The following is a 22,337-nucleotide window of genomic DNA, read 5'->3' as shown; positions in this document are numbered from 1 at the left end:
GTTCAACCCAGTATAACTAGTAATCAAAGAAACCCAAATTGAAGCCACAGCGAGGTGTCCTGATGGTGATCGACAGGTATTGAATGACTGATCACTGATAAGGTAAAACCCACAGGGCTGGTGTAATTGTTCAAAATGTTTTGTCTCTGAAGGGTAAAAAGCTTCTCTAAAAGGTTCGTGTTCTTTGACCCAGCAATTCCACTTACAGAAGTTTCTCATGAGCAATTGCACAAGGGTAGTCTGTTATCTCATGGAATCCTCACTGCAATTTTGATGGTTTCATTCATTCATTCAGCATACATTTGCTGGGTATGTCTTCCAAGGGCCAGGCTGTTCTGGACTTAATAGAGCTGGGAACAGAGCAGTAGGTTCTGACTGGTCTGATGGAATCAGCTCTATAGAAACAAACAAAGTGGAGTGAGGGGAGGGGCAGTGGGCAGCTGAGAGGGTGGGGGTGACCTAGAAGCAGAAATCCCAGGAGAGACAGGGCTGTGGGGAGGGGGGTGTGCACAAAATGCCAAGGCCAGGAAGCCTTCGGAGAGCTCTGCGCAGAGTGGTTGGGTCTGTCCTTTACGCTTCTTGGTATTTTCTGTTTCCTTAATATTTTTAGTCATGCAATTAAACCATATTTTAAACCAACCAAAGCAGGCCCTAGACCCTGGGAGCTGCTGACTCCAAGCTCTCTTCCCTAAAGTGCACCCTGGGGAGGAACTGGGACTGGCTGGGCTTCAGCCTCAGCCCTGGTGTCGCATGGGTGCTGTGCCCCCCATGGAGGAGGAGTGTGGCCCGGAGTAGAGGCTCCCAGAGAGCAGGGCCTTCTGGGGGTGTGACCATGCTCCCAGCAGGCTATGCACACGGAAAGGCCTTCTCCAGCTTTCTGGGACATGCTGTTGATGCCACCTGCAGGCTGGGGATGGGTTCTGTGTCTTGGCTTCTTTTTGACCAAATGGCTTGGTGAAACAAAGCCACTTCCTCCAGCAGACGTGGACTCTGTCCTAAGTCAAGGGCACCCTGTGCCCATGCTGTGCCCTATACTCACATGCCCAATCCCAGGATCCCAGCCTGGCCGGGCAAGGGCAAAACAGGTCCTAATGGTCAGGGTAGGTGGGCTGTGATAAGGAGGGCGGGAGGCCCAATAAACCAGTTCATGTCTGTAATCCCAGCACTCTGGGAGGCTGAGGTGGGAGGATCGCTTGAGGTCAGGAGTTTGAGACCAGCCTGAACACAAACAAGACCCCGTCTTTAGTAAAAATAGAAAAAATTAGCTGGGCGTGGTGATGCGCACCTGTAGTCCCAGCTATTTGGGAGGCGGAGGCAGGAGGATCGCTTGAGCCCAGGAGTTTGAGGTTACAGTGAGCTATGATGATGCACTCTGCCCACGGTGACAGAGTGAGACTCTGTCTCCAAAAAAAAGAGGAAAAAAAAAAAGCCAGTTGCCACCAGGTCCGTAAATTTCCCAAACACCTCCCCTCCCCCAGCATGCTCCCTTCCCGCCTGCCTGCTCACCTTTAGCCTCCACCCGGTTGTTATTTAACTTGTGGGGAGATTGACTCCCAAACTTTGGAAACCCTCGAGGGAGGCCAAGAGGTCCCTGGGCTGATCCCAGGGTGAGGGCCGGAACCTATCTGGTAAACTAGGCCTGTCCGTGTCGGGGAGGTCTTGGGAATCTTCCCGGCCTTCACCACCCCCTCTGGCCCAGCCAGGCCCATGGCCCAGCTGAAGGCTGGCAGAGCCAGCTTGGCAGAGGTGGCCACAACTGTGCGTCACCTCATGCCCCACCTGGGAAGGGAGCGAGAAACGGAGGGATGAAAGGTGCCAGGTCCCTGGCTACCTCCCGGCCAGTGGCTGAGAAGTTCTGCTGGGAAGCGGCCATGGAGCAGCAGGGCCCGGGTGGGCGTCCTTTCTCCACTAAAACTGGCTCCTTCCAGGTAGGAGACCGTGGTGACCTCGGGCAGGTGGCCTCGCCTCTCTAAGCCTCAGTTTCTTTCTTTTGTACAATATCCCTCAAGGACTCAAAGGTCATCAGCAATGACAATAACCCCACATGTGGGGGCCCCAGAGGAGAGACTTTGCCATCCGTAAGCCTTGCTCCAGAGCTGGGAGGGCTTCAGGGACCCCGCCGGCCGCACTGCTCCACCCTCGCTCCGTGTGATTTGGGGAAACTCTTGGGGAGGGGTCCCTGGAGGACCTGAGCCCTGTGCCCCAGGAGGAAGGGCCCAGGGACCAGGCTGGGACCACCATTACCTGCATCTCCTAGCTCGGAAAGGTGAGGTGGGGAGGACTTAAGGACTTGGCGGTTTGGAGGTGTCTGAACTCGGCTCTTGTGTGGGGCCTTGCTCTGTGCTCTGGGCCCAGCACCTTCTTGTTCAGCCTCATTGCAGCACTCTGGGGCGGTGACAGCTGTGAGCCTGCTTTACCAATGGGAAATGGGGGTTCAGTGAGGTGAGGCCGGCCAGCCGGGCAGCTCCAGAGCTGGCCCTGGACTTCCCGCCGGCTCCAGTGGACACCGAGGGGAGTGTTGGGATCGGAGCCCTGGGCTGGGCCGCAGGGGTTGGGGAAGGAGATCTGGACTCACCCTGACGGATGCCAGACAAGCAGCTCAGCAGCCCCCAAGCCTCTGTTTCCTCCTCTGTAGAATGGGGACTGCAAGGCAGTGCCTGCGTCCCTTTCAGGACCGCAGCCTGAGCCGCGACAGAAAATGCAAGGACGCGCCTCCTCCAGCATCCCCAGACCCGGGGAACAGACAGAACCTTCTCCCAGGCAGAGAGGAGGGGTGGCCCCAGATGGCCAGGGTTTGGGAAGAAGGGTTTGACCGCTTCGAGGTCATCCAGGCCTCTTCACATTAGAGAGTAGGAGACCCCAGAGAGCTGGGGTGACTTGCCCAGATTCACCTGGCACGTCATTTCTGGAGCCAGGGCTCTGTCCTCCCACACCAGGGGAGAAAGAACTGAGGGCACACCCTGAGGGGCTGGGGAGCGACGGCATTTCAAGGGGCTCCTTGCCAGCTGTGGGGCCTCCCTCTGAGCCAGCTCAAGGCCAGGGTCCCGATGACCAGATGACCTCAGTCACCTCACAGGGTGCAGGCCAGGTGGGAGAGGGTCCAGGAGTGGCCTAGGGGTAGAACCTGGGGCCTGAGGCCTGGCCTGGTGTTACAGAGCCGGTAAATGACTAAGCCACTTCCCCCAACAGGGCCCTGTTGCCTCCCCTGAGAAAAGGGTCTCAGAACAGATCCTTCCTCACAGGGAGACGTGAGGATTAATGAGACGAGAATCATGTAAAGGTCTTGGCACAGTGCCGACATCTAGAAAGAATTCACGTTAACTGCTATATAGGAAAAGCCAAGTGACAAATTAAAAACACTAGCCAGAGATTGCCAAGTTTGATCTGAGGGGCTGAATCAGTAGCCACTGAAATCAGACGGAGCTGGCGCTAAGCTGAGTCGCTGCTCTGCCACTTGCTAGCTGGTGACCTGAGTGGGTGATTCCAACCCGGTCCTCAGTTTCCTCACTGTAAAATGGGGGTGATGGTGCAGCCACTCCCCCACAGGGCTAAGCCCAGCACCAGGCACAGAGGAGGCTCCGGGGACAGGTGCCAAAGACAATCCATGCTTGGAAGGTGAGATAACAGATGAAAAAATAACTTCCACATTTTTTCTTCTGAAAATTGGTAATATAGCTGCTCTCAGGTTGAGCGGAGAAGGCTTTGGCCAGCTTGAAGGGCATTCGGGGGCCCTGGGGAGGAGGCAGGAGTGAAGGCACAGCTCACCACTGCCCGGTGCCCTCCGAGGGCCCCTCCTGGCCATGAGTCGGACCCCAAGAACACCCAGAGCCCGGGAGTCACACCTGGTTCCAGGTCAGTTCTGGCCCTTGCTGGGCCTCAGTATCCCCAACTGTCAAACAAGAGGGTTGGTGGAGGAGAGCTCTGAGGTGCCAGCCTCCTAGTGTTGTAGGGAACCAGCGAATTCTTTTTCCCAGTTACGCATGTTCCCAGGGAAAGTTATAAAATATAAACATGCAAAAGGAAAATAAAAGTCACCTCTAGTCTCACCACCCAGAGCTGATGACAGTTAGCATTTGAGGAATAACTTCCAGGGTGCTTTCTAAATTGTAAGTATTTCAACAAGGCCGGGAGTCGTAGCTCATGCTTGCAATCTCAGAACTTTGGGAGACCGCGGCAGGAAGATTACTTGAGGCCAGGAATTTGACACCAGGTTGGGCAACATAGCAAGACCCCATCTCTACACAAAATAAAAAAATTAGCTGGGTGTGGTGGTGGCACCTGTAGTCCCAGCTGAGGCAGGAGGATTACTTGAGCCTAGGAGATCGAGGCTGCAGTGAGCTATGATGATACCACTGCACTCCAGCCTGGATGACAGAGCGAGACCCTATCTCAAAAAAAAAAGGATTAAATTAAATAAATAATTATTTTAGCAAAAATGGAATCCCACTGTCCATACTGTCTCACTGACAGGTTTGTTCCTTTGACAATCTTTTTATATTATGATTCATGACACTCATTTTCTAAAAAGTATTTATTTTGAAATGGTAACATAATCATTTAGTTCAAAATGCAAAAGGTACAAAAGGGTGGATGGCGAAAAGAATGTGGCAAGAAGGTGACGTCTGAGCAGAGTCCTGGAACAACCAGGAGTTGGTCATGTGAACTTTTGGGAAGGAGCATTTCAGGCAGGGAACGACTGGTGCAAAGGCCTTGAGGTCCTGTCACGCATTCACTCCGCGTGACCTTCAGCTGGTTGAGTAACCTCTCTGTGCCTCCGAGTGCCCATCTGTGTGCTGAGGATAATCACAGTATCCCTAAGGCTGCCATGAGGATAAACCAATACCCTTAATGCTAAATGCCAAGCGTGGACCTCAGTGAAGGTGGGAGTGAGCTATGACAATGCCACTGCACTCTTGCAATAGAGCCCTGTCTCTAAATAAACACTGCAGCCTTGAAACTCCTGGGCTCAAGAGATCCTTCCGCCTCAGCCTCCTGAGTAGCTGGGACTGCAGGCATGCACTGGCTAATTTTTTAAAAAATATTTTTTAGAGACAGGGTCTCACTATGTTGTCCAGGCTGGTCTGGAACTCCTGACCTCAAGTGATGGGAGGCCCATTTTTAATTCCTAATTGCCCTCTCAAAAAACAATTCCATTAACACCTCAATAGCCAGCATCAGGGTGAGGAGTAGGAGAGGCTGCCCCACTGAAGATGTGTAAGAATTCTCTGTAAGGCAAGTTTTCTTCTACTCCAATTACAGAAAAGTGTTTCCTGGTGGGTCACTGGATGTAAACAGATATTTGGAGGTGGAGGAGTCCTTGTCTGTATCAGAGGGTCAGAACCCTGCACCCCCCTTCTGAATGCTAGGCTTCTGCACAAACCTGCCAATGAGCTTGAACCTCCCTGGTCACGACAGAACCCTGGGTGGAGGTGGGGAAGGGGCAGCTGAACCCCTCTTGTCCTGCCTCTCTGGGGGTGGTAGCTTTTGGAGACTCATCCTCATCGAGACCCCCTTGAAAACCCCAGAGGGCAGACACTGGGACAGAGTTCCTGTCAATCCCCATCCCGCCAAGGCAGAGATTGAGGGTCAGACAGGATCAGAGATGGAAAGTGACTTGCCCTGGGTCACACAGCACATTGACAGCAGAGAGGGGCAGGGTGGCCAGACAGGTGGTGGTGAGGAGCAAGGACAGACGTCAGAGTCAGCAAATCTGGGTTTGAGTCTTGACACTGCCACTTACCAGGTGTGTCACCTGAGTGAGTTGATTAACCTCTCTAACGCTCCATTTCTCCACCTGTAAAATGGGGATAATCTCTAATGCACACAATTTTCATGAGATTGCAGGTGCCAAACACAGGGATAAGTGCTTAATAAGTGTTAACAGTAAACAACTCACCTCAAAAAGGAAAAAAGACAAACACAGGGGTAGGGTGTTTTAGGCAAAGCTTGGAGGTGAGAGAGGCCAAGGCCAACTTCCAAGGTCCTTGCCAGCTGGCAGGGGTGGAAGAGTCGGGGGTGGGTAAGGACCGGTCACAGTGGGCTTGTGGGCGTCAGTAATGCTGAGGGCACGATGGGCAGATGATGGGGAGTGACGTGGGGAGATCCGAGCTTAGAAAGACCATCAACACGGTGCCTTCACTGACTCGCTGTGTCACCCCAAGCTGTTTCTGTCCCTCTCTGGGCCTCAGTCTCCAGCCCGCACAGTGGGTTCCCTCTAATGAGGGGCCCCCAGATGGGGGTTTGCAAATATGTATATTCCTTTGTGAATTTCCTTCTTTAGCGCCCTTCTCACCCCTTGGACAGGGCAATCTGTGAGCACAATCTCGTCTTCTGCTCCCCACAGTGTCCGCAGCATCCAGCCCAGGGTCTGGCACAGAGACAAGTTGTCACCCAATGAACGAGTGAATGAACGTCATTTTTTCCCTTTGGGAGGTGGGGGTTAAGGCAGAATTCCTCAGTCTCCTTCTGCCCAGCCCCTCGCTCACCCTCCACACACCTGCAGATCTGCGTCGTGTGGCTGGACATTGGCCCAAGTGCAAGCGAGCCTTGTTTTCTCTCGTCTCCAGACAATACCTCTGTTTCTATTGTTCTTCCTGGAGAGCGGGAACGGAGCGTTTTTGTGGCATCACCACGAGGCCAACAGCAGTTCCCTCTCCAGGTGTGTGATGAAGGCATCCTTGATTTTCTCCTTCTTTCCTTCCTTCTGCGAATATCTGTGGCTTTTCAAATAAAAACAGTTGTACAAAGGAGGTGAGCGGGTTTTAAAGGAAACACCAATGGCTTTTACTATGTTTTTTTTTTTTTTTTTGAGACAGAGTCTCACTCTTTTGCCCGCGCTAGAGTGAGTGCCGTGGCGTCAGCCTAGCTCTCAGCAACCTCAAACTCCTGGGCTCAAGTAATCCTACTGCCTCAGCCTCCCAAGTAGCTGGGACTACAGGCATGCACCACCATGCCCGGCTAATTTTTTCTATATAGATTTTTAGTTGTCCGATTAATTTCTTTCTATTTTTAGTAGAGACGGGGTCTTGCTCTTGCTCAGGCTGGTTTCGAACTCCTGAGCTCAAGCAATCCACCCGCCTTGGCCTCCCAGAGTGCTAGGATTACAGGCGTGAACCACCGCGCTGCACACTCTTTCTTGTGTTTAAAAGCCATTGGTGTGTTCGACACCAGTGGCTTTTAAACACAAGAAAGAGTGTGCAGCCTCCTTCACGCTAAGACAACTGCAAATGATAACTACCCCGAGAATCTCCGCCCATCGCCTGGCAAGGGGCAAAGCTGCCGACAGCCTATGTGGGTGAGGAAGTGAGCAGTGAGGAAGGCGGACTCATGCCCCACGGCAGGGGAGAAACTGTCACTGCCTCCCTGAAGACAGTGTGGCAATATGCACGCAAAGGTAAATGCAAATCACTTTGACCCAGCAATTGCACTTCTTGGAATTTATCCACCAGCAGATGTGCTCGCACGTGGGAGAAATGATGAGGGTGAGATGGTACTCATCGCCGCATGGCTGCCATAGCGCCACAGCGCCATAGTGGAAGCGGCCTGCGGGTCCTTCAGCAGGTACCCTGCCTAATGCACAGCGGTACTGCACGGCGGGGAGTACTGCTGCTCTACTGCGCAGCCGCAGAACACAAATGAGGCCGGGCGCCGCGGCTCAGGCCTGTAATCCCAGCACTTTGCGAGGATTCGTGAGGTGGGAGGATTCCTTGAGTTCAGGAGTTGGAGGCCAGCCTGAGCAACATAGTGAGACTCCATCTCTACAAAAAATAAAAAAATTAGCTGGGTGTGGTGGTGTGTGTCTGTAGTCCCAGCTACTCAGGAGGCCGAGGCGGGAGGATCGCTTGAGCCCTGGATTTGGAGGCTACAATGAGCTATGAGAACGCCACTGCACTCTAGCCCAGGCAACAGATTGAGACTCTGTCTCAAAACAAAAAACAAACAAATGACCACAAAAAACACCAAAAAATTCCCCAAATTAGCCAGTGGGATGGCTCTTACATGCCGACACAGTCCGGAACCGGGCCCTGGATATAAAGGCATGTGGAAAGTGCAACACAGACTCCATTATAGCCTGCTGCTATCTGTGAGCATAAAAGGAACTTAATATACATTTGTATTCGGTTGTAAACACATAAAATATCTCTAGAAAGATCACAGGGAACTGGTAACTTTGATTGCTTTGGGGGAGGGAAATTAGAGTGCTGGGCCTGAGCCCCCAGGGAGGGAGGCTCTTCACTGTACACCTTCTCCTGCTTTTCATTCTTTTTTTTTTTTTTTTTTTTTGAGACAGAGTCTCACTCTGTTGCCCGGGCTAGAGTGCCGTGGCGTCCTCCTAGCTCACAGCAACTTCAAACTCCTGGGCTCAAGTGATCCTCCTGCCTCAGCCTCCTGAGTAGCTGGGACTACAGGCATGTGCCACCATGCCCGGCTAATTTTTTCTATATATATATATTTTTAGTTGTCCAGATCATTTCTTTCTATTTGTTAGTAGAGACAGGGTCTCGCTCTTGCTCAGGCTGGTCTCGAACTCCTGGGCTCAAACAATCCGCCCGCCTCGGCCTCCCAAAGTGCTAGGATTACAGGTGTGAGCCACTGTGCCCGGCCCTGCTTTTCACTCTTTCGATGACATGATGTATTATCCATCCAGAGAAGGTTAGAATTTAAAAACAGAAAGCAAGGGAAAGTTTTAATGAGGAAAAGAAGAGAAATCTATTCCACTCCACCTCTCTCCCTTAAATTTGACGCTTACGAACTTCCCAGTGTCACTATGAAAACTGTCCTTGGAGATGATGGAGTAAACAGAGGTGCAGGGGAGAGGTGACCTGCCCAAGGTCCCAGCCACCACTTATATTAACTTCCTGCACAACTGGGATGATACCAGGTGGCATCCTTGGGATTTCCAGGGCCGTGTCTTGTCCTCCGTGTCTGTAAATCTATTTCTGTTCCTATCTGGACCTGAGGTCTGTAAGCTCAATGAGTCAGCTCGTCAGGACTGTCAATTTGCCTCACCCCAGAGAAGGCCTATGCCAGGCCAGAGGGCAAAATTGATTTGTTTGCTCAGGGCAAAGGGAAAGGAAATCATTTACGCTGAGGAGGGAGATTGTCCCCTGGGATCTCAATCTAGGAGGACCGGCCTGGAGCTCCAATGCCACCTCTTACAGAGGAATCCACTGAGGCCACCACAGTCGATCTAGGAAAAATATTTACCCTACAGAGGACAGAAGTGAGGGGTAATATCTGTGTTACACAAAGTGCTTTTATAATGGACAAAAAGGGGATGAACAGACATTAGAAGAATGGGCCAAAGTGAGGGAGGCAGTCCACTGAAACAAACTCATGCAAAAATGTTCAAGTTCACTGCAGCCAGGGAAATGAGAGAAACAAGGAGATGGCCCTCTACGTCCTCGGGTCTGGGGTCATTCTGGGAAAGGGTGCTCTCTTCACACACAGTTGGTGGGATGCAAAGGTTACAACAGCACTGGGGGAAAGGGATGCAAACATGCCCGGACCCAACCCCACCACTTCGTGCAGTCAGACTCACAGAAATACCACCCCGGACGCACACGCACATCCACGGCAGCAAGACGCTGAAGTCAGAGTGAACGCCCTTCAGCAGGACAGTGTGGGATCCTCCCAGGAAGGCCACACAACCAGTACAGACACTGAATTAGCAGCATCCCTGGGGAGGCAGGGAGGGAGGCACAGGGGCTAGGAATAAGAACTCTGGGGCCAGAGTTCAATATCTTGCTTTTGCAACTTGAGCATGTGCTTTGACTCCTTTGTGCCTCGGTTTCTTCTCTTGTGAAACAAGGATGATGATAATACTAGTACCTGTTCCATAGGGTTGTGATGAGGACTAAATGAGCAACTGTGTCAAAAGTATTTACAGCAGTCTATGAATCGAGGGAGGTGTTAGTTTGCTAATTTTCTTAGAAGGATCCCTATAAGCTTATTTTTGAGTAAGAAAGTTAAGATGCAGAAACTATTCCATAGCTGTAGTTCTCAGAAAAAAAAAAAAGCCAAAAAAAAAAGCAGAAAATATTGTTACCTACATCAACAAGACCCTGTGGGTGTCTAGATGTGCAATTTCATGAGCATAGAAAACTATGGGACATATACGTGGCCTTCCACAAGGATTATCAAAGGAGGAAGTGTGTGTGTGTGTGTGTGTGTGTGTGTGTGTGTATCGGGGGTAAGCAGAAGAAAAATATTTAAAGCTTTGTATGATTATGTTTACACAGTATTAAACTATATACATGCACATGGGTAGAGAAAGTTTCAATTACCAAAAAAGAAGGAAACCAAAAGAGGAAAGAACCGTCTCTCCCACCAGGCCGGGGGCGGGGCCCAGCAGTGTGAAGAGCAGAAGTGCAGCCAATAACAGAATCTTCCCAAAACATCACTTGCTTATTCTGAAGTCAAATAATCCGTGATAAATATTTACTGCCAATGCAGGGAAGACGGAGGGAGGACAGCGGTACCGACTTCAGTCATTTTCAGGATTGCCTTTTATCCGAGGGATTTTCCCCAGTGGGCTGTTTGCGGCTGTCAGGGCCAAGAAGGTAATAGATGGAGAAAAGCTCCAAAAATTCCAGAAAAATGGGCGTTCTCCTCGCCCGTAGGTGGGAAAGATTACTCTCCCAGCCCCCAGCTCCCACCCTGCTCAATGGCCCTCAAATCCATTCTCCACACTGCAGCAGCCGCGGGAGTTTCCTAAGTGCAGATCCGATCATGTATCCCTCCTTGAAACCATTCATTGTCATCCTAATTTAATCAAATTCCTTATGTGGCTACAAGGTCCTGCTGGATCTGGCATCCTGGCACTCCGGAGCAACTAGACCCAACCAGGTGGCCGTGCAGTTCCTTCGGGTGCCCTGTTCCCGGACACCTCTCCCCGCACCGCCACCTCGCTGACGCCCCCATCCCGCAGGCCTCAGTCCCGGTGTCGCTTTTTCCAAGAAGCCTTCCCAGGCTCCTCGGCCTCGGTTAGGGGTCCCAGGAGTGTAGATGCCTGGGCTTTGGCTGCAGACTTCTGAGAGCAGAGGCCAAACCCTCGCTGTTTGCAGTCTCCGCGTTGACTTGGAACTTTTCTGGGCCGGGATGTGGTGACCTCCGCCAGGAGTCCGCCGGCTCAGTCATTTGATGCCGGCTCGGAGCTGGTTTGGCCTGAAGCGGAGGCCGAGGGCCGCTGGCTGGGACTGGCTATTTCGGGTCATGCGGACGGGTCCTCGGGAGGATGGTGACGACAGGAGTGGGTGACCAAGGCAGAGGACGGCGCCAGGAGCGTGCCCCGCACAAACGTGGGCCCGCGGCCTGCCCCGCACAAGGATGGCGCGCGCGGCGGGGGCGCGCAGGGGAGCAGGACGCCGTCCTGGGCGCAGCTGGTTGGCGGAGCGCGGGGGGCGCGTCGGGGCGGAGCGAGACGGGCGGGCTGGGGCGAGCCAGGACCCGCCCCGGCCGAGGGCGCTGCGATCCGCCCCGGGACTATGTCGCAGGCGGCGAGTCACCTGCGCGCGGCTCTGTCCCTGGCAGCGGTTTCTGCGCGCGGCGCAACGACCCGCGGCGCGGCGAGGCGGAGGTTGAGCGCGCGGCCGGTGCCGCAGGAGCCCAGCATGGAGTATCAGGTATCCGGCGGGCGGGGGGCGGGGGGGGTCGTGCGATGACACGTGGGCTGGGCCTGAGCCGCACAGCATGCGACCTCCGCCGGCTGAGGGTACCCGGAGCCTTAGACTGGGGGCCTCAGGGGCGGGAACATCCTGGCGTCTGGGGGTGGAGACAGGGACCAGGAAGTTGGGCCCGGGCCGCCGAATCTGGGAATTCTGAGGTTTCAGTGTCCTGCATTAGAGAGGGAAAGGGCAGTGGTGGTAGCACCCCGAAGTCCAGAGGCTCAGCTCAGGTTCTGGAGTTCGGTGACCCCGGAGTCCGAACAAGGGGTTGTGGGGAGGGAGGGGATTCGGGAATTCAGACTTGAAAGATCCAGGAGTATAGAACTGGGGGGTAGAGTCTCCAGGATTCAGGAGATTGGGGATCCAGGTGCCTGGAATTGGGTGGCGGGCAGGAATCAGGGCAGGGCCCAAGAATCTGGAAAACAGGAAATTTCTGCGGGCGTTGTGCCAGGGGCCGGTTGCCAGAGACCAGAACCAGATGCCAGCCAGGCGAGTGACACCGTTTGATGGGGGTGGGGCCTTCAACGGCCATGAGGCCCTGAGGGCAAGAGGCTGGGAATCTGACGCCCGAGGGGGAATGAGCAGCACCCCCACTCTCAGCCCCAGTGTCCTGAGGCAGTGCCTACCTGCCTTGCCGTCTGGGTGACCCTCCCTGCGAACCTCTTCCCTATCTGGTCGCTTCAAGCCGCTCTTCTCTGGGTCAGAATGTGAAATCCCACCAGAGTCCTCAGGGTTGGGCATGAATTCCAGGAATTCTGAATTCTAATACGCCAGCCTTCTGTTCTGAGGTTGTGGCCCCATCCCAGAAGGGGCCCAGTGTAGTGGTGGACCCCACTGGAGGAGGTGAGAGCAAAGGTCCAGGGGGTGAAGCCTGGGGAGCCTCAGGGGGAAGCAAGGGTAGCTCCATTAGTCTTACCACTTCTTTGCTTGGCACTCCCTGGGTGGGGCTAAATTGCCCCAGGCTCTCATCTTTGGCAGAGCTGGAAAGATGCCACTTGTTAATATCTTTCCTGAGCCGTACCTGGTGGCTCAGGCCTGTAATCCTAGCACTCTGGGAGGCTGAGGCAGGCGGATCATTTGAGCCCAGGAGTTTGAGACCAGCCTGAGCAAGAGCGAGACCCCATCTCTACTAAAAATGGAAAAAAATAGCTGGGCGTGGTGGCGTGTACCTGTAGTCCCAGCTACTCGGGAGGCTGAGGCAGAAGGATCGCTTGAGTGATTGCTATGAGCTAGGCTGATGCCATGGCACTCTAGTCCGGGCAACAGAGCGAGACTCTGTCTCAAAATATATATATATATATATATATATATATATCTTTCCCTGTTGCTTAACTTACAGGCTGGGGCAACAGGGTTGGCACTGCATGCCTGGTGCCAGCCCTGTTACCCTGGCTTGGCCACTGGTATGCTGGGTGTCTCTTAGTGAGCCTTAACTTGCTACCTGGTGACTGTGCTTGCCAGGATGCGGTGCGCATGCTCAACACCCTGCAGACCAATGCTGGCTACCTGGAACAGGTGAAGCGCCAACGGGGCGACCCCCAGACACAGCTTGAAGCCATGGAGCTGTACCTGGCACGGAGTGGGTTGCAGGTAGGGTAGGGAGGGGCCTGTGACCATTCCCCCAACCCCATCTGTCTGTGAGTCCTAGCTGAGGTGGGGACCTTGTCTGTCTGTCCCAGGTGGAGGACTTGGACCGGCTGAACATCATCCATGTCACTGGGACCAAGGGGAAGGTGAGGGGCAGGACCCGGGTGTAGGGGTCCCCTTAGGGGGTGGGGCCTGCCCAGACAATACCTTTTCTTTCAAGGGCTCCACATGTGCCTTCACTGAATGTATCCTCCGAAGCTATGGCCTGAAGACGGGATTCTTTAGGTACTGAGTGAAACGGTGTCCCTGTCCCTATGGGCCCTGGGGGGCTATGGAACCAGCCATTGCTGCAGGGCCAGGGTCACCCACAGGAGGTCAGCTCCATGTCTCTCTGGGCAGTGTTTATTCATTCAGTAAACATTCAATTAGCACTTACCATATTGGCCCAAGTTTATGGCGATCCTTGATTTTCATAAGGAAAAAAATTGGGGCGGGCAGCAACTTGAATATATAAACTATATACATAGCTGAAATAGTCAGATGTCTTTTTAATAACCTAAATTCCACATATAATTTAAAAATCACTTAGAAATATTTATCAGTTAGGCTGTCTTTGCAGTAAGGAGCAGAAAACCAGCTTGTAAGGGCTTAAATGATGAGGGTGTTCAGGACCTGTGTGTCAAGGCCTCGGAGGTGGGCTGCAGTCCGGACCTCTTCCGCTCTGCGGGCAGCGCCCCCTCCTGGTCACACTCAGACGTCTAGACTCAAATAAGAGGATGGCAAGGCAGAACCTGGGTCGCCCCTCCCTGTGGGGTACCAAGCCAGTCACCAGTGGAGCAAGGAATTAATCTGATGGTTACTGCCTCAGGATTTGCCCCTGAAGTCGAGGCGTTTAAGACATTTGCCCCTTTTTATCTTACCAGTTCCCTCGGGCCACCTCTGTAAGCATCTAACACCAGGTGACTAAGGTCATTTGAGGCCAATGTTTTCCCTGAACGGTTCTTTGTTTAAAATCAAGAAATAGAGAGAAGGACTCATAATACCACAGGGTCTTCCAGGATTCAAACATGAGGCATCAATATGTCTTCTAAAATACTTTTTGGGTTAAAAACCCTAACCTTTGTTGTGGGCCCACATGGCCTTGTCGGCCAGCCTGCAATACAGCTTGAGGCAGCCTTGTGTCTGGGGCTGGAGGACAGACGACCTGGAGGGGCAGCTGTTAGCAGAGTGACTGGTGTGGGACGGGGAAAGCCCGGGACTGTTGGAGCTCAGAGAACACGAGAGACCAGCCTGGGGGTGAAGGTCCTTCTCCTTTCCGGAGGAGGGGCTGTCTCAGTTGAGACCTGTGCCGTGAGCAGGGTGAGCGGTGAAGAGGGTGAAGGGCAGGTGCAAAGGCCTGGAGTTAGAAGGTGTGGGGGCTGGAGGGGCAACAAATAGTCCAGGGGGACTGGGGCACCAGGAATGAGCCACGGGACACAGGAGAGGTGAGGCACAGGCCAGTGGCATTAGCCCCTGCAGGGCCTGGGAAGCCATGGGGAGGAGCTGGCACTCTCTTGAGGGCATCAGGGAGCCAGAGGGTTTCCAGCAGGGGAGTGACACGATCAGACTTGTGTTTCCAAAAGACAAGCCTCATTGCAGGGCGGGGGCAGGTGGGGGCGTGGGAAGAGAATCCTGATGACCCGAGGTCTCCCGGCAGCTCTCCCCACCTGGTGCAGGTGCGCGAACGGATCCGCATCAATGGGCAGCCCATCAGCCCCGAGCTCTTCACCAAACACTTCTGGCGCCTCTACCACCGTCTGGAGGAGACCAAGGTGCCCCGTGCGGGAGGGCTAATGGGTGGGCAGGGTAGGGGGTGCGGGCGGCATGTGCCAGGACCCCATCTCTCCAGAGCAGGGGTTGCAGGGGCTCTGGGCTCTGACACACTCCCGTGCCACAGGACAGCAGCCGTGTCTCCATGCCCCCCTACTTCCGCTTCCTCACGCTCATGGCCTTCCACGTCTTCCTCCAAGAGAAGGTATGTGCCCACTCCCCAGATCTCTGATCTGAGGCCTTGGGGATGGGAACCTCAGCAGGCTAGGGGGTCTCCTGCTCCCATGTGGCATCTGGACACCCCCATGCCCTCTGGTCTTTGGCAGGTGGACCTGGCGGTGGTGGAAGTGGGCATCGGCGGGGCTTATGACTGCACCAATATCATCAGGTGAGGGAAGCTGCTTGGGGAGGGGGTGGCAGCCGGGATCCCAGGCCTCACCCACTGCCTGGTGGCTCAGGGCGGGGGCCTCGTGGCTCTTTCATCTTCTGCAGGAAGCCTGTGGTGTGTGGAGTCTCCTCTCTTGGCATCGACCACACCAGCCTTCTGGGGGACACATTGGAGAAGATTGCATGGCAGAAAGGGGGCATCTTTAAGGTGACCAGGCAGCTAGGGGAGGGGAGGGAATGCCTGGGCCTGGCTAGGCTCAGGGAAGCAGGGATGGGGCAGGACCCTTTGTGTCCTGACTTGGGATGCGTTCCTGGGTGCCAGTAGGCTCTGGGTTCTTACCCAGCTCTGCTGTGTGACTGGAGCGAATGGAACTTCCTCCCCAGCCTCAGTCTCCCCTCGGGAACACGAGGGACAAGAGGCTGGGTGGTAGCCCAGACCCAGGGATTGGGGGATGGAGGATACTAGGCAGCCCCTGTCTCTCCCTGTTCTCCACAGCAAGGTGTCCCTGCCTTTACTGTGCTCCAGCCGGAAGGTCCCCTGGCAGTGCTGCGGGATCGAGCGCAGCAGATCTCAGTGAGTGTGGCTGGAATGGCAGGGCAGGCTAGGTGGGTGGGTGTGGGTGTCTCTCCTGATTGGGGTGGCGCTTTCTCCTTTTGGGCCTCAGTGGCCCAGCTGCTCGAACAGCTGGAACACAGCTCTGGGAGCAGGGCTCAGTGGGGTTCTGGTGGGTAGAGGGAGATGGGAGGGCTGGCGGGATGAGGTGGTGGCAGCAGCTCTGCTGACCAGCTGCTGCCTGTCTCCCCACAGTGTCCTCTCTACTTGTGCCCACCACTGGAAGCCCTGGAGGAAGGGGGGCCGCCGCTGACGCTGGGCTTGGAGGGAGAGCACCAGCGGTCCAATGCTGCTTTGGCCTTGCAGCTGGCCCACTGCTGGCTGCGGCAGCAGGACCACCAGGGTGAGTGGGCAGGTGAGTGGGCGGGTGTATGAGGAGCCTGCCTCTGAGAGTCCTGAGCATGCTTGGTCTCACGCACTCCACAGGCACTGGGGAGCTGAAGGCACCCAGGCCGAGCCTCCTGTGTCAGCTACCCCTGGCACCGACATTCCAGCCCACATCCCACATGCGGCTTGGTGAGTTGGACCTTCCTGCCCAGCTGGGACCACTGCTTGTGTTTGTGCCCCTTCAGATGTCTTTTTTGGTTTCCTGTTTGGGAGGTGGGGGCAATTTGAGCTGGTGTCTAAGAGAAAGGACTGTGAAGTCAGTAAACCTCCCTGACCTTGAGCTCACGAATTCTTTCTGAGCCTCAGTTTCCTCATCTGTCAAATGGGATGATGATAGGACCCACTGCCATGGGCTGTTGTAGCGATTCAGTGAGCTGATATCAGTACAGTGTCCAGAACCTGATGGATGTGGGATAAAGTGCCCAGCTAGTGGTAGCTGCTGTCACTGTCATCATCATCATCAGCCCATGATGTTCTTGAGGATGGTGACACAGTCATCCACGTCTTGCCTGCCCCGCAGCTTTCAGCACATAGTAGGTGCTCATGCTGTTAATGGTGTGCCCACTGTGTGCCAGGTCCTGTGTCGGAGGCTAGTGACACAGTCCTGTGGCCAGGCAGACCTCGGATCACATCCTGGCCCCAGGACTCACTTGCACTGTGAGCTGAGGACTCTCCGGCTGTCACATGGGCATAATATATGATGGCAGCCCCCTCAGGGTTGCCTGAAAGCTTCCACCGGTTGAGACGGCCGAAGAGCCATCCCAGTCCCTGGCGCTAGTAAGAGGCTCCGAGGCTGATGGGGTCCTCAGAGTGAGTGCTCAGAAGGCGCAGCCCGCGGAGAGCCGGTTGTGTGTGCAGAGTTGAGGACTGGGTGGGAGAGGACCCGGAAGGGCTTCCTGGCGGCGGCCGCTGGAGGACTACCTTGCCTCCCTCCCCAACCTCCCCAGGGCTTCGGAACACGGAATGGCCGGGCCGGACGCAGATGCTGCGGCGCGGGCCCCTCACCTGGTACCTGGACGGCGCGCACACGTCCAGCAGCGTGCAGGCCTGCGTGCGCTGGTTCCGCCAGGCGCTGCAGGGCCGCCAGAGGCTGAACGCGTGAGCGCGGAGCGGGGGCGGGGCCTGGGGATGAGTGGGCGGGGCCAGTTGGGAGGGGCGGGGCCGGCCTAACGTGGAGGAGGGGCGGGATGGGGGGGGGAAGGGCTGGAGCGGGAGGCGAGCCGGACTGACCCCACTCCCTGTCCCTGGCACAGGGGGCCTGAGGTGCGTGTCTTGCTCTTCAACTCCACTGGCGACCGGGACTCCGCCGCCCTGCTGAAGCTGCTGCAGGTGAGGGGCCGACCTGGGGATGGGTGGCCGGCAGCCCAGCAGCCCTGGGTGTGGCTGTGTGACCCCTGGGGGCGGGCCTGCGTTTCCTCAACTGTAAAACGGTGCCCATCCCTCTCCCTTGAATTGTCCTGAGGCTTAAATGTGGAAGCATCAGGCACTTGGGAAGTCTAGTTAAAGGTCTTACCCTCCTCCTGTGTGGGCACATGCAAGCCTGGGGTTAGAGGTGAAAGCTCCAGACTCTCTTGTCATGCCCCTTTAGCCACTGGCAGCAGGACAAGAGATGGTATTTCCTGCCTAAGTTTGCCTCTCAGTTTGGGGTACTGGGGTACCTGCTTCTCAAGCTGCATTTAAGAATTCACTGGGCTATAAAGCACGTAGAGGCCCTTCTCTGCTTGGGGAAACTGAGGCTACCCTAAGCTGTCAGGGCTGAAGTGGCTCCTAGGAATTGTCTCCCATTTCACAGACCAGGAGGCTGAGGCCGTTTGTGTCCAAAGCCTCTCCCACTTGTGCCAAGTCTTTTTCCCAGCCTGATTTGGGGCCTGCTCATTAGCTAGGTGACCTTAAGCAAGTGGCCCCCCAGCCTCTGTTCCCGCATCTATACACTAGTCCTGTGCCCTCACTCCCCAGGCCACAGGCCAGGCAGGGTACGTTGGGCGGATGGGGGGAGGGGAATCTGAAGTGCTGAGGCTGGGTTTGTGTGGCATCCCTGTAGGTCACGGTGGGGGGCTGTGTGGAAGTCCGGGGGCATCCTCTCAGGGGCCTGACACCAAGTCTTTCCCCTTGTCCTTCTAGCCCTGCCAGTTTGACTATGCTGTCTTCTGCCCCAACCTGACAGAGGTGTCATCCACAGGCAGTGCAGGTGAGAGCTGACAGGCATGGTCCCTGGGTGTGGACGGCGCCAGGGGGCCCTGAGGTGGACTGCTCTGTTGGTGACAGTGAGGTCTGGAATAGGAGATAGATTTGTTTTATTGTACAAGTATAAACTCGGTGTATTTTGAATTTTGTACCATGTAGTTGCAATACTTAAAAAGAATTATCAGGGAGAACATTTTTGAAAATGCAGGTTACGGCCCACTGATGGTTATTGAAATCAATTTAGTGGATCCGAACCAGCATTTTTTTATTTTAAATGATAGAGTAGAATAGAAGATATCTGTGCATTGTATGAAGTAAGGGTAGGTACTGCTTTGTGAAGATTCTTCTGTTCCAGGCATATACATATATATATATATATATATATATATGCATATGAGTACTGGGTTACAATATAAAATGTATTTTTTACTGTGTATTATGTTTAAAAAAGTTTGGAATAATGTAAAAAATACAGATCCCCAGGTCCCACATCAGACTATCTGTGGAGAGTTCTGGAATTTTTAACCAGCTTCCCAAGAAAAACTTAGGCCCACCTGGTGATGGGCCCCAACTGTATGTCCATTTTACAGATAAAGACACTGAGGGCAGGGTGGGGAAATGGTGCTTAGTGGGCAGAAGCTTTGCAGCAAGACTGCCTGGCTCTGCCTCTCATGACCTTGGGCAAGTCACTGAACCTGTCTGAGCCTGTTTGTTCATAGTGCGTGCTGTGAGGACCACTGGCAGCGTCCACTGACACAATGTCTGTGAAGGTTCTGGTGCTAAGCAGGTGCTCACAGTGCACCCCGTCTCCCATTCCCTGTCCCCTTCACTGACATGTCTGTCTCTGTGCCCGGCAGACCAGCAGAACTTCACAGTGACACTGGACCAGGTGCTGCTCCGCTGCCTCGAACACCAACAGCACTGGAACCGCCTGGATGAGGAGCAGGCCAGCCCAGACCTCTGGGGCACCCCCAGCCTGGAGCCTGGTGGGCCGGCGTCTCTGCTGCTGGTGCCTCGCCCACCCCACAGCTGCAGCGCCAGCTCCCTCGTCTTCAGCTGCATCTCCCACGCCTTGCAGTGGATCAGTCAGGGCCGGGACCCTGTCTTTCAGCCACCCCGTCCCCCAAGGGGCCTCTTTGCCCACCCCGTGGCAGCGAGCGGGGCCAGCATACTCCAAGAGGCTGTTGCCATCCACGTGCTGGTCACGGGCAGCCTGCACCTGGTGGGTGGTGTCTTGAAGCTGCTGGAACCCTCCTTGTCCCAGTAGCCAAGGACGAGGGGTTGGATTGGGAGCCTCCACTGCGTTCTCTCCTGCCCTGCGTTCTCTCCATGAACTCACGTCCTAGGTGCCTTTTGTTTTCTGATTCTGTCTAGAGTGGCCCAGGGCCCCAGGCTCTGGATGGCAGAATAGAGGGCCGGCGGGTGGGAGGCTAGGAGAGGATGTCCTCTGTCTTTGAGGCTCTGTGCCTTGGCTTCTCCTTCCTCCTGGCCGAGACAGCGGGGGACTTCCCAAGTCTCTCACTGCCAGAGGAGGCCTGGCCGCCCTGCTGCCTCCCCTCCCGCCCTGCCGCCTCCTGGCTCGGGCCCAGCTTATTGTGTGAGCTGCCTGGCCAGGCCTAGGGCCCTGCCGGGTGCCGGGCAATAGATTCCTCCTCCCAGTGCCTTCCGGGAAAGGTGACGGCCCCTGCTTGGGGCACTCTAGGGACAGAGGGTGGCTGGAATGGATTAAAGCTTTAAACTTTTTTAAAAAAAGAAATGGCAAAACCTTTGACTCTTGACCCCCAGCTCCTTCAGTAAACAGTGGGGGGATGGGCTGCAGCTGCTAAAGGAACAGGATTGTGTAGAGGGGGCCTGGGCTGTGACAAGTCCCCTCCTCTCTCAGAGCCTCAGATGGCCTGCCTGGGACATGAGAAGACGGGACTGATGTCTGTCGATGGCATGCTGGGCACTGCTTTGCGGAGCTCCTTGCAGAGACCGTGTGATGGAGAATCCTTCCTGTTTTACAGATGAGGGAACCGTGGCTGTCCTCAAGAAGCCATGGGAGCTGCCCATAGTCACACTGCCAATGAGTGGCAGGGCCAGGATTTGAACTCAGAGCTGTCCAGAAGCCCAGGGCGGGAGTGTGGAGGAGGCCTCCTGGCGTTTGGTTCCTCGCGGCCTGCGTCCAGGGGCGTGCTGCCCAGCGCACGGGTAGCAGAGGGGCTTGGTTTAACCCAAACCTGCTGTGCCCCGGCCACCTGCTACTGTTCAGGAGGCCACACCTGCCACCAGGCCAGCCCAGTGAGCGCCAAGGACAAGAGCAGCCCTGTCCTGTGCCCTTACCCGGACCCTGTTTTAGACGTTCCTCCCCTTCTCCACCCAGCCCAGCGCTGGTTTTGTGGTCTGATTTATTGGTCGGGGATACACAGGGGCGAGCCCAGGGCAAGCAGCCTGGCCGTTCCCCACCTGCTGCCTGCCTGAAGGGCAGGGGCGTCTCCGTGTGGCTCTCCCATCCCCACTGTTCTTGTCACCCCTGGGCTTCCAGGCTGGGCCCCCCGAGGCTACTGTCTCCCACAGCACAGTTGTGCCAGTCCAGGCGTGGGGGCCGCTGGGACAGATCCAGGTGGCTCTGGGCAGGGCCCTCTTCCGTTCCTGTGGCAGGCAACGTCGGCCTGGGCGGGCTGGGCTGGGCCTGTTCTGAGTTCTCTCCCGCCCAGCCTAGTTCACCAGTGCCACATCCAGGTTCAGTGACAGGGACTTAGACTTCCCCAACAACATGGAAAGTGGCCTCTCTCCATGGTCCTGGGCAGCTGTATCCCAGACCCACTGGGTTGAAGGTTCTGTGGGGTGGGGTGGGGGGACCCCAAGGTGTTCCAAGCCGGTGCCCCCACTGGCAGCAGGCCTCTGAGAGGGAGGTGGGAAAGGTGAGCACAGACAGCATGCTCCCTCCTCGGAGTGGAGGACTCGGCTCCCGGGGTGAGTTCGTGGCCAGTGGCTCCCAGCTGGTGGCTGCTCAGTCTGTCCTGCTGGGTGAGGGCTGGCCGGCGGGCGCTACGCCATGCTGCTGGTGGAGCAGGGGGTGCTCTGGGTGCTCCCGATGCTGTGGTTGGTGCTGCTGCTCTCCGAGGAGGCCGGGGCAGCCACCGCCACCACGGGCTCCCGCTTGCTGGGGGAACCTGGGAGCAGGGGCAGGGGCGGAGGTCAGGGCCCCGCCCAGGGCTCCCCACTCCCTCAGAGGCTCCACTGGGCTCCCCCAGGTGGGCGGAGGGGCCCTGCGCGCTCACTGCGGGGGCCTGGGGTACTCACGCGTGTGCAAGTAGATGTACCAGAGCGCGGCGGTGAGCAGGGCTCCGATGAGGAAGGCGCCAAAGGTGAGGCCCAGCACGGCGGGCAGGAGCAGGCCTTTGCCTGTGCAACCTGGAGAGGGCCGGCTGCGGTCAGCACTGCCGCCTCCTCCCCGGCCCCACCCTGCCGTGCTGGCCTGGAGCACAGGTTTTGGTGCCAGTCCTGCTCGGCGACAGACCCTGACTTCTCCGAACCTTAGTCTCCTAGTCTAGCAAATGGGCTCATCAAAGCCAGGCCTGGCACTAATGCGGTTGCCACGACCCCACCCAGAGGGCCCAGCCAGGCCTTTGGGGTCACGCTTCTGCACCCCAAGGTGGATGGGGATGCATTTTCAGGGAGGACGGACGGGACAATGTGAGGAAAGTGTGAGAGGCCTGGGA

The 22,337-nt window shown here is 55.7% G+C and overlaps 2 protein-coding genes across 3 annotated transcripts in view; one reads left to right on the top strand and one right to left on the bottom strand.

Annotated features, from left to right (window-relative positions):
* Positions 1-1,571: 1,571 nt before the first annotated feature.
* On the top strand, positions 1,572-20,385 carry FPGS (folylpolyglutamate synthase). Of its 2 annotated transcripts, none has more exons than XM_012639712.1 (15): positions 1,572-1,928; positions 13,128-13,256; positions 13,346-13,399; positions 13,474-13,538; positions 14,950-15,064; positions 15,190-15,267; positions 15,389-15,450; positions 15,555-15,657; positions 15,946-16,023; positions 16,258-16,405; positions 16,489-16,578; positions 17,397-17,547; positions 17,703-17,778; positions 18,571-18,637; positions 19,491-20,385. In XM_012639712.1, the coding sequence occupies exons 1-15, from the start codon at positions 1,806-1,808 to the stop codon at positions 19,898-19,900; spliced, it is 1,749 nt and encodes a 582-aa protein (XP_012495166.1). In that variant the 5' UTR covers positions 1,572-1,805; the 3' UTR covers positions 19,901-20,385. The 2 variants fall into 2 exon arrangements, with proteins under 2 accessions (XP_012495166.1, XP_012495165.1); XM_012639711.1 differs by lacking the exon at positions 1,572-1,928 and adding an exon at positions 8,942-11,624.
* Positions 20,386-20,453: 68 nt separating this feature from the next.
* ENG (endoglin) overlaps positions 20,454-22,337 on the bottom strand; it is a 31,696-nt gene continuing 29,812 nt past the window's right edge. The window contains exons 14-15 of the mRNA XM_012639710.1: positions 21,919-22,029; positions 20,454-21,788 (exon numbers count right to left, since the gene is read on the bottom strand). Coding sequence (XP_012495164.1) covers positions 21,664-21,788; positions 21,919-22,029 — 236 coding nt within the window. The 3' untranslated portion in view covers positions 20,454-21,663. The remainder of the gene's footprint in view (positions 21,789-21,918; positions 22,030-22,337) is intronic.

This window comes from Propithecus coquereli, unplaced genomic scaffold (genome assembly GCF_000956105.1).
Source record: "Propithecus coquereli isolate 6110/MARCELLA unplaced genomic scaffold, Pcoq_1.0 Scaffold142, whole genome shotgun sequence".
Taxonomy (NCBI): Eukaryota; Metazoa; Chordata; class Mammalia; order Primates; family Indriidae; genus Propithecus; species Propithecus coquereli.
This window is presented reverse-complemented; position numbering and strand designations above follow the sequence as displayed.